Below are 11,523 nucleotides of genomic sequence, written 5' to 3' on the forward strand. Positions count from 1 at the left end.
ACAGGGAAGATCTTTATTAGAATAAGTCCACAAAGGCTGAATCAATGCCAATTACTGAAAAGGTGTGCACACGCGCAGAGCTAAGGACTATCAAATGGGGGAGGCACTGTGTGTGAGCTCTGCTCATTTCTACCCGCATTCCTCTGACAGCTCGGATTCTTCTTTGCTCCAGTTCCACAGCAGCTGACCTCATCCAATTGCCCCTCTTCAGGTGAGAAGTGAGTGACTGCAGTATATTTGCCCATTTCTAGCCCATTGAATGGTCACAATTCCAGTCTCATTGTCCGACATCCCCCACCCCCTCCCCGGCTTTTCTCGAGAGCATTGGAGCCTGGTGCTGAACTCAACTGGCGACCAGCTCACTTGGGACCTTCAGCTCAGACCGTATGTCCACTGGAAGAGCAAAACCCGATCAGAAATGTCGCTTGTGATTCAGAATCTCAGCGATTAGCTTCCACAGTTTAATACAATGGCTCTCCTTCCATCTGCCTGGATGGACTTTCCCTACAACTCCAATACCTTGGCAAGTCTCCCACCTGTTGGGCAGTCGCTCCCTCCATTAGTTACTCATGTTTGCAATCTCCCATCCCTGGGTCATTCCCTTCATCTCCAGCCTCTCTGTCATCCGCTCCCTCTGTCTCGCCTCCCTCAATCAGTTGCTCTCTCCATCTCCCACCCTCTGACATCTCCCCCTTTCTCTCAGCGTTTGCAATGGTAAGCCTGTATTGAATGGTCTATATTGCTACTGCCTGCACTCCCCCATCAGACAGGCATTCCCTACATTAGGGCGAGGATTGAGCTGAGAATCTTGTGTCCCTCCCCTCCCTGCACACAGCATTTCAACTGCACCCAAGCCCCAGGGTATTAAATACAGTCAGTTCCCATTCCCAACTCCATGGCCCAACCCCCACGACCCTCCCTTTACCCAGTTAGTCTACTTGCCTACACTACTCTTGGCTGGATTTGTTCCTGAGTTTTGGAGGAGCGGTAACGCTACCCCAGTCACTTGCCACTGGATAAGCTGCTGTCCATCGGGTCTTCGTTGTCTGCTTCACCCTCCGTCTCTCTCAGCTTTTGTTTCCGCATCTCGTGGAGAGCCTTAACGTGAAATCGGTTCAGGGTTTCCAGCTCATCCAAAACTGAAAGACAAAATGACAGCGTTTGCACGGCTCCAGGGAATGAACTGGGAGGCCTTTCCCCACATCAACCTTCTCTCCAACTTATGCAATGGCCTCCATCTTTCAAGTTGGTGGCAATGATAATGGGAGGCTTCAGAAGATTGGTGTCCAGGGCCACCCACTGGCCAAAGCTTGCAACAGCAGCATCACCGCAAACAGTTCACACAATGATTTCAGTGATAATGGGAACTGCAGATGCTGGAGAATCCAAGATAACAAAGTGTGGAGCTGGATGAACACAGCAGGCCAAGCAGCATCTCAGGGGCACAAAAGCTGATGTTTCGGGCCTAGACCCTTTATCAGAAAAATATTTACATCCGATTGGGTCATACCGCCCGCTCCTTTCCTCAGTTGGATCACATCTGATTTGTATCTCAACTGCACCTACTTCACATAACTCCATCTCCCTCGACATTCTTACCCGATGGAAATCTGTCGACCCCAGTCTTGTAAGATCAAACTTGTTTCACAGCCTTCGGGGGGGGGGGGGGGGGGGGGGGGGGGAAGGAAGGACAGGGTTCCAAATTTCCCGCAGCTTTTGAGGGAGTACGAATTCTCGCTCTTAAACACCTTGGCGCTAAGGTCATGTTGCCGAGTGGACTTCCCTCACCAGCCTTCTGTTTTTCCACCCAATCACATTCCCTGCCTGTACGTCTCCTGCAACATCTCCTATCCCTCCTTTACAAAGGTGCTAACATATTTGCTTGTCCAAGATTTTGGCCACCTGTGCTCGTATTAACTATGTGGCTCAGCGTCACATTTTTCTCCTTGATGTGGTTTTCTGATTTTAAAGGTGCTTTAAGAATACAGGATATTGTTGTTGCTTAAACATTTAATCAAAAGACAGTGTCATAGAGCTGTACAGCATGGAAGCAGACCCTTCGGTCCAACTCGTCCATGCTGACAAGATTTCCTAAATCAGTCTAGTCCCATTTGCCAGCATTTGGCACATATCCCGCTGAACCCTTCCTTTCCACGCACCCATCCAGATGCCTTTTAAATGTTGTAACTGTACCAGCCTCCACCCACTTCCTCTGGCAGCTCATTCCACACGCACCACCCTCTGTGTGAGAAAGTTGCCCCTCAGGTCCCTTTTAAATCCTTCCCCTCTCACCTTAAACCTATGCCCCTAAGCCTAGACTCCCCTACTCCAGGGAAAAAGACCTTGACGTATCCATGCGCCTCATGATTTTATAAACGTCTATAAGGTCACCCCTCAGCATCTAATGCTCCAGGAAAAATAGCCCCAGCCTATTCGGCCCCTCCCTGTAGCTCAAACCCTCTAACCCTGGCAACATCTTTGTAAATCTTTTCTGAACCCTTTCACATTTCACAACATCCTTCCTGTAGCAGGGAGACCAGGATTGAACGCAGTATTCCAAAAGTGGCCCTGACCAATGCCCTGTACAGCTGCAACATGACCCTCCCAACTCCTACACTCAATGCACTGACCAATAAAGGGGAGCGTCCCAAACGCCTTCTTCCCCGCCCTGTCTACCTGCGGCTCCACTTTCAGGGAGCTATACATCTGTACTCCAGGGTCTCTTTGTTCAGCGACACTCCCCAGGGCCTTACCATGAAGTGTATAAGTCCCACCCTGATTTGCAATGCCTCACATTTATCTAAATTAAACACCATCTGTCACTCCTTGGCTCATCCACTGAACCCACCACCACACTGTAAATTATCTATATTCTTTTGACGAAGAGATCATCTTTTATGTATCAATGATGGGATTCTTCAGAAACAGATTGTACAGCACCGCTTCCTGAACTGAGCTGGTTGTCAGTTTGCGTAAGGGTTTCTACTGCAAATGCTTAAATAGACACAGGTCATTCAGCCCTTTGAGCTTCTCTTTGTGATTTATCTCTCTAAGACTCAGTGTCATTCTGGTGCATGTGCTTTATGCTCCCTCCAACACTGATGTACGCTTCTCCAGTGAGATGCCCAGAGCTGAATGTTCTCAGGAGGGGGTCACTGGACTCAAAACGCTACCTCAGTTTCTCTCTCCACGGTTGCTGCCAGACCAGACAGCCAAACCTGGCTGAGTTTCTGCTTTTGCGTAATTCACATTTCCCCGATTGAAGGTCAGTTGGCAGATGGGTGGCACCGACAGAGTGGGTTTAATTCCTCAGCATCAGCTGAGGTTACCACGTAGGACTCTCCTTCCCCTCTGCTGACCCTCAGGTTAAACCACCACCAATCATCTCTCTCTATTGAGAGAGGAGCCTTGGGAAGACTATGGTGATTTATACCTTTGGTTACAAATTACAAATGATACATAGTAAACCTTTTATTATCTGGCACGTGGGGACCAGGAATGCGATGACTGATCAATAACTCCAGATAATCGAGAGGCCCACATGTGAAAACACACACTAATTAATAGAAATATAATGCAGGGGGTTATACACATCACTGTTACACTTTATTTACAGCATTAATCACTTAAATAATAATGCAACTTTGCCTTAAATAAAACTTATTTGCCTTCTCATACGGCCTTAACTGACTACTTGGACATTGTGGTATTTGAGGACAAACTGACTCGAAATTGAGTCAATTTCGTGTGGACATTCGATTGAACAAGTATATTTGCATTACAGTGAAAAAAACTACAGTAATTGGACAGAATAATACAGGAGACTTTGCGGTATTTGAGCTGTACAGTTTTTTGCTGGTTTATCGAGTGCTTGTTCATACAAAGTTTGCTGTACTTGCGTGGACACAATTTCCTTCTCAATTAACCGGGGCAGGGGGGGACCTTCCTCAGAGGGCCTTCTGTAATGCTGCTGTGGGTGGTGAGAATGCAGATCTGTTCACTTTAATATCTGATCTAATGCTAGGGGTCTGCATCATCGTGAGGTGAGGACAAAGTGCAGCGTATATTTTAAAAAAAACTTTGCACTTCGCAACTTAAGGAGGCTGCCAAAGTACATCAAAAGAAGTGAGTCCTTCCTGAAGTGTATCACTGTTGTAATGCAGGAATGCCAGTAGCAAATATGCACACAGCAAGATCCCATAAACAGGAATGTCATAACGATTAGCAATCTGCTTCCAGTGTTCTGATTTTCCATACTTAGCATGTTGTAGAACAGGAGCTATCCATTCACTCTGCGCTACTGTTTCACATGAGCGTCCTCCCAACTCGCACCATCTTACCGGTGTGTGCAAGCAGGGTCCCGGGGCAGAGGCCGGTGCCAGGAGCAGGTTATGGTTGGAGACCGGCGCGGGGGGGGGGGTGGGGGGGCAGTCCCGGGACGGGGCCGGTGCGGGCAGAGTAGTCCCGGGACGGGGCCAGTGTGGGTGCAGTAGCCCCGGGACAGGGCCGGTGCGGGCGGAGTAGTCCCGGGACGGGGCCGGTGCGGGTGGAGTAGCCCCCGGATGGGGCCGGTGCGGGTGGAGTAGTCCCGGGACAGGGCCGGCGTGGGTGCAGTAGCCCCGGGACAGGGCCGGTGCGGGCGGAGTAGTCCCGGGACGGGGCCGGTGCGGGTGGAGTAGCCCCCGGATGGGGCCGGTGCGGGCGGAGTAGTCCCGGGACAGGGCCGGCGCGGGTGCAGTAGTCCCGGGACGGGGCCGGCGCGGGTGGAGTAGTCTCGGGACGGGTGGAGTAGTCCCGGAGAAGATTTACCTTGCAACAACTGAGAGCCCGTGCTGAGTGGACGGGAGGTTTGGAGTGGAGTGGGAATAGTTGTTGGATTGGGCCCTGGCGTGGGTGGCCAGCTCACGTGTGGGAGCCCCTGCACTGAACTACTGCAATGTAATGTTTATGTGTAACTTGTTTGTCTGTCTTTAATGCCTAAGCTTTTAACTGTGTGTTATTTCTCAGTTATTCTTGAAACACAGTAAAGTAAATACAACTGCTTTTCTTTTTTATTCCTGTTTTGTATCTGAGCAGTCGTGCCTAAGATAGCACCGTAAGAGGTGACATTGGAGAACCTTTCACTGTATTCCTGTACTGCAGACAATAAAGGATATTCTATTCCATTCTACTCTATCGGCTTATCCTTCTACTTCCTTCTCCCTCATGTGTTTATCCAACCTCCCCCTTAAATGCATCCATCCCTCCCACTTCCTCCCTAAGGTAGTGGTGGAAGACGGCTTCCCTGTAGGATTTATAGCTGAGAAATCTGATACTTATGGGCCCAGTTCAAAAGCTAGAAACAGGAAGATGGGGTTGCAGCTGGCAGAAAAAGAACAAACAAGAACTGAGGTAGAAGTAGGAGGCGAAGACCATTTACATCAATGTTACCTTTGGTGTAATAGAACTTTTCTCGGTTTCCATGAATCACAATCCTCTGGAGGAAGTCAGCCATGGCCCCCGAAGCCAGGAACCTCTCGATTAGAGGCAGAGACTCAAAGTACCTTATGTCCAGGGTGAAGGGGTTCGACGGTGTCGGCCAGGTGCAGAGCTCCACCAGCTCAGCCACAATCTCCCAAATCTGTCCACCTGCAGGGAGACAGAAGTGAGACAGGGGGAGGCAAACAGTTTGGAGGAAGCAGGGGAGGAGAGGTTACCAGGAAATGATGGGGAGCAGGAACTGCACAAGGTAATGGAGAAACTGACAGACATATTGATCTACTGCAGACCTGAGGGGACCACATGAATGAGGAAAATCAGAAGGGTCGACTGCTGGGCTTAATGCACTTTTTTAAAAATGTACTCTTTCATGGATGTAACCTCGCCGGTAACAGCAGCATGTGCTGCCCATAAACTGAGCAGATCTGTGTATCACACCTGAACAAGAATATTCTGGCCTTGGAGGGAGTACTATGTAGGTTTACAAGAATGACCCTTGGACTTCAGGGGTTACAAATTAGGCCTGTCTTCCCTGGAACATAGAAGGTCAAGGAGTGATCTGATCAAAGTGTTCAAGATATTAACAGGAAAAGACCAGGGAGATATTCCTGCTGGTTGGGGATTCTAGAGCTATGGGGGTATTGTCTGAGATTAGGGCCAGACCATTCAGGAGAGACGTTGGGTAGCACTGCTATGCATGAAGGGTGCAGGAGATTTTGAACTCTCTTCCACAAACGGCTGGGTCAGTTGTTAATTTTAAATTTGAGATCAGGACGTTTTTGTTACTTAAAGGTGTTAAGTGATCTGCACCAAAGGCAGGTGGGTGGGTGGAGTTAGGCCACAGATAAACCATAATCTCACTGAATAGTGGAACAGGATCCAGGGGCTGAATGGCCTACTCCAGGTCCTATGTTCCTAGCTGTTTTTGAATTCTAACAATTTCTGGAGCAATTCAGAGGGCACTTAATAGTCACCCAGGTATCTGGATTTGGAGTTTACATAAGGATGGAAGATTTCCTTTCCTACAGAACGTGGGTGAATGACTTGGGCTGAGGCTAGATTTTATATGTGTGAATTTAAATTCCTCCATTGTCATTGACCTCCAGGTTACTAGGCTAAAGCCACTACCACTGAAGCTTCCTTCTAAATGGAACCAAGGTCTAGATGCTTCAGGACACATTGGCCATGGGTCAGCTCATGCGAGGCGTCTCCAGCGACTATGCCACGTTCAGGGGGAGGGGGTAGTCTGGTTTCTGGGGCCCACAAGCCAGGTGAAGTAGCAAAGCTGAAGGAAAGCCCGGTTAAGACGATTCATGGACAGACATGTGTTCAAAAAGATTACCGCTCCGGCACCAATCCCGAGTGGAGTTCAGCTTCAGAGGACTGTCCTTGGATGCCCGGTTCCCACTCGTGGCTTTAATAAGACGTTCGTGGTTGGATCGGATCCACACATAGGGGCACTGGTACTTGGCGTAGCAGGCCAGGAGGAAGAGGGTACAGTTCAGCTCCTGACAGAGACAGCAAGGCCATTAGACAATTGCACCACACACACAGGCTCACTCTCTCTCTCTCTCACACACACAGGCTCACTCTCTCTCTCTCTCACACACAGGCTCACTCTCTCTCACACAGGCTCACTCTCTCTCACACACACACACAGGCTCACTCTCTCTCTCTCACACACACACAGGCTCACTCTCTCTCTCTCACACACACACAGGCTCACTCTCTCTCACACACACACACACAGGCTCACTCTCTCTCTCACACACACAGGCTCACTCTCTCTCTCTCTCACACAGGCTCACTCTCTCTCACACAGGCTCACTCTCTCTCTCTCACACACACAGGCTCACTCTCTCTCACACACACAGGCTCTCTCTCTCACACAGGCTCACTCTCTCTCACACACACACACACACACACACACACACACACACACACACACACACTCTCTCTCTCACACACAGGCTCACTCTCTCTCTCTCACACACAGGCTCACTCTCTCTCTCTCTCTCTCACACACAGGCTCACTCTCTCTCTCTCACACACACACACACACACACACACACACACACACACACACACAGGCTCACTCTCTCTCTCTCACACAGGCTCACTCTCTCTCTCACACACAGGCTCACTCTCTCTCTCACACACACAGGCTCTCTCTCTCACACACACACAGGCTCACTCTCTCTCTTTCTCTCATACACAGGCTCACTCTCTCACACACAGGCTCACTCTCTCTCTCTCACACACAGGCTCACTCTCTCTCTCTCTCACACACAGGCTCTCTCTCTCTCTCTCTCTCTCACACACACACAGGCTCTCACTCTCTCTCTCTCTCACACACAGGCTCTCTCTCTCTCTCTCTCTCTCACACACACACAGGCTCTCTCTCTCTCTCTCTCTCACGCACAGGCTCACTCTCTCTTTCTCACACACACTCACTGTCTCTCACACAGGCTCACTCTCTCTCTCTCACACACACAGGCTCACTCTCTCTCTCTCACACACACACAGGCTCGCTCTCTCTCTCTCTCTTTCACACAGGCTCACTCTCTCTCTCTCACACAGGCTCACTCTCTCTCACACACACACACACAGGCTCACTCTCTCTCACACACACACACACACACACACACACACAGGCTCACTCTCTCTCTCTCACACACACACAGGCTCACTCTCCCTCTCACACACACACAGGCTCACTCTCCCTCTCACACACACACACACACACACACACACACACACAGGCTCACTCTCTCTCTCACACACAGGCTCACTCTCTCTCTCTCTCACTCACACACAGGCTCACTCTCTCTCTCTCACACACAGGCTCACTCTCTCTCTCACACACACAGGCTCACTCTCTCTCTCTCTCACACACACGCAGGCTCACTCTCTCTCACACACGCAGGCTCACTCTCTCTCTCACACGCAGGCTCACTCTCTCTCTCTCTCTCTCTCTCACACAGGCTCACTCTCTCTCACACACACAGGCTCACTCTCTCTCTCACACACACGCAGGCTCACTCTCTCTCTCACACGCAGGCTCACTCTCTCTCTCTCTCTCACACAGGCACACTCTCTCTCACACACACAGGCTCACTCTCTCTCTCTCACACACACAGGCTCACTCTCTCTCTCACACACACAGGCTCACTCTCTCTCTCTCACACACACACAGGCTCACTCTCTCTCACACACACAGGCTCACTCTCTCTCACACACACACAGGCTCACTCTCTCTCTCACACACACAGGCTCAGTCTCTCTCACACACACACAGGCTCACTCTCTCTCACAGACACAGACTCACTCTCTCTCACACACACACAGGCTCACTCTCTCTCTCACACACAGGCTTACTCTCTCTCACACACACACACACACAGGCTCACTCTCTCTCTCACACACACACAGGCTCATTTTCTCTCTCTCACACACACACACAGGCTCATTCTCTGTCACACACACACACACACACACACACACACACACACACACACACACAGGCTCACTCTCACACACACACAGGCTCACTCTCTCTCACACACACACAGGCTCACTCTCTCACACACACACAGGCTCACTCTCTCTCACACACACACACAGGCTCACTCTCTCTCTCACACACACAGGCTCACTCATTCTCTCACACACACAGGCTCACTCTCTCTCTCTCTCACACACAGGCTCACGCTCTCTCACACACACACACAGGCTCACTCTCTCTCTCTCTCTCACACACACACACACAGGCTCACTCTCTCTCTCACACACAGGCTCACTCTCTCTCTCACACACACAGGGTCACTCTCTCTCTCACACACACAGGGTCACTCTCTCTCTCTCTCACACACACACAGGCTCACTCTCTCTCTCACACACACACACAGGCTTACTTTCTCTCTCACACACACACACAGGCTCACTCTCTCTCTCACACACACACAGGCTCACTCTCTCTCTCACAGACACACAGGCTCACTCTCTCTCTCACACACACAGGCTCACTCTCTCTCTCTCACACACACACAGGCTCACTCTCTCTCTCTCACACACAGGCTCACTCTCTCTCTCACACACACACACACACACACACACACACACACACACACACACACACACACACAGGCTCACTCTCACTCTCTCACACACACAGGCTCACTCTCTCTCTCACACACACACACAGGCTCACTCTCTCTCTCTCACACACAGGCTCACTCTCTCTCACACACACACACACAGGCTCACTCTCTCTCTCACACACACACAGGCTCATTCTCTCTCTCACACACACACACACAGGCTCATTCTCTGTCACACACACACACACACACACACACACACACACACACACACACACACAGGCTCACTCTCACACACACACAGGCTCACTCTCTCTCACACACACACACAGGCTCACTCTCTCTCACACACACACAGGCTCACTCTCTCACACACACACAGGCTCACTCTCTCTCACACACACACACAGGCTCACTCTCTCTCTCACACACACAGGCTCACTCAATCTCTCACACACACAGGCTCACTCTCTCTCTCTCTCACACACAGGCTCACTCTCTCTCTCACACACACACAGGCTCACTCTCTCTCTCTCTCACACAGGCTCACTCTCTCTCACACACACACACAGGCTCACTCTCTCTCTCTCTCACACACACACACACAGGCTCACTCTCTCTCTCACACACAGGCTCACTCTCTCTCACACACACACAGGGTCACTCTCTCTCTCACACACACAGGGTCACTCTCTCTCTCTCTCACACACACACAGGCTCACTCTCTCTCTCACACACACACACAGGCTTACTTTCTCTCTCACACACACACACAGGCTCACTCTCTCTCTCACACACACAGGCTCACTCTCTCTCTCTCACACACACACAGGCTCACTCTCTCTCACACACACAGGCTCACTCTCTCTCACACACACACAGGCTCACTCTCTCTCTCACACACACAGGCTCAGTCTCTCTCACACACACACAGGCTCACTCTCTCTCACAGACACAGACTCACTCTCTCTCACACACACACAGGCTCACTCTCTCTCTCACACACACAGGCTTACTCTCTCTCTCTCACACACACACAGGCTCACTCTCTCTCTCTCTCTAACACACACAGGCTCACTCTCTCTCTCTCACACACAGGCTAACTCTCTCTCACACACACGCACACACAGGCTCACTCACTCTCACACACACAGGCTCACTCTCTCTCACACACACACACAGGCTCACTCTCTCTCTCTCACACACAGGCTCACTCTCTCTCACACACACACAGGCTCACTCTCTCTCTCACACACTCAGGCTCACTCTCTCTCTCTCACACACACACACAGGCTCACTCTCTCTCTCTCACACAGGCTCACTCTCTCTCTCACACACACACAGGCTCACTCTCTCTCTCACAGACACACAGGCTCACTCTCTCTCTCACACACACGGGCTCACTCTCTCTCTCACACACACAGGCTCACTCTCTCTCTCTCACACACACACAGGCTCACTCTCTCTCTCTCACACACAAAGGCTCACTCTCTCTCTCTCTCTCACACACAGGCTCACTCTCTCTCTCACACACACACACACACACACACACACACACACACACACACACACACACACACACAGGCTCACTCTCACACACACACAGGCTCACTCTCTCTCTCACACACACACACAGGCTCACTCTCTCTCTCTCACACACAGGCTCACTCTCTCTCACACACACACACAGGCTCACTCTCTCTCTCTCACACACACAGGCTCACTCTCTCTCTCACACACACACAGGCTCACTCTCTCTCTCTCTCACACAGGCTCACTCTCTCTCACACACACACACAGGCTCACTCTCTCTCTCTCTCTCACACACACACACACACACACAGGCTCACTCTCTCTCTCACACACAGGCTCACTCTCTCTCTCACACACACAGGGTCACTCTCTCTCTCACACACACAGGGTCACTCTCTCTCTCTCACACACA

At 50.8% G+C, this 11,523-nt stretch overlaps 1 protein-coding gene across 1 annotated transcript in view; it reads right to left on the reverse strand.

Moving 5' to 3' along the window:
* si:dkey-19b23.7 (uncharacterized) overlaps positions 1–11,523 on the reverse strand; it is a 28,168-nt gene continuing 16,645 nt past the window's right edge. Inside the window, exons 6-8 of the mRNA XM_048524038.2 lie at positions 6,821–6,986; positions 5,431–5,628; positions 1–1,139 (exon numbers count right to left, since the gene is read on the reverse strand). Of these exons, the coding sequence (XP_048379995.1) occupies positions 1,003–1,139; positions 5,431–5,628; positions 6,821–6,986 (501 nt within the window). The 3' untranslated portion in view covers positions 1–1,002. The remainder of the gene's footprint in view (positions 1,140–5,430; positions 5,629–6,820; positions 6,987–11,523) is intronic.

Source organism: Stegostoma tigrinum, chromosome 45, assembly GCF_030684315.1.
Source record: "Stegostoma tigrinum isolate sSteTig4 chromosome 45, sSteTig4.hap1, whole genome shotgun sequence".
Taxonomy (NCBI): domain Eukaryota; kingdom Metazoa; phylum Chordata; class Chondrichthyes; order Orectolobiformes; family Stegostomatidae; genus Stegostoma; species Stegostoma tigrinum.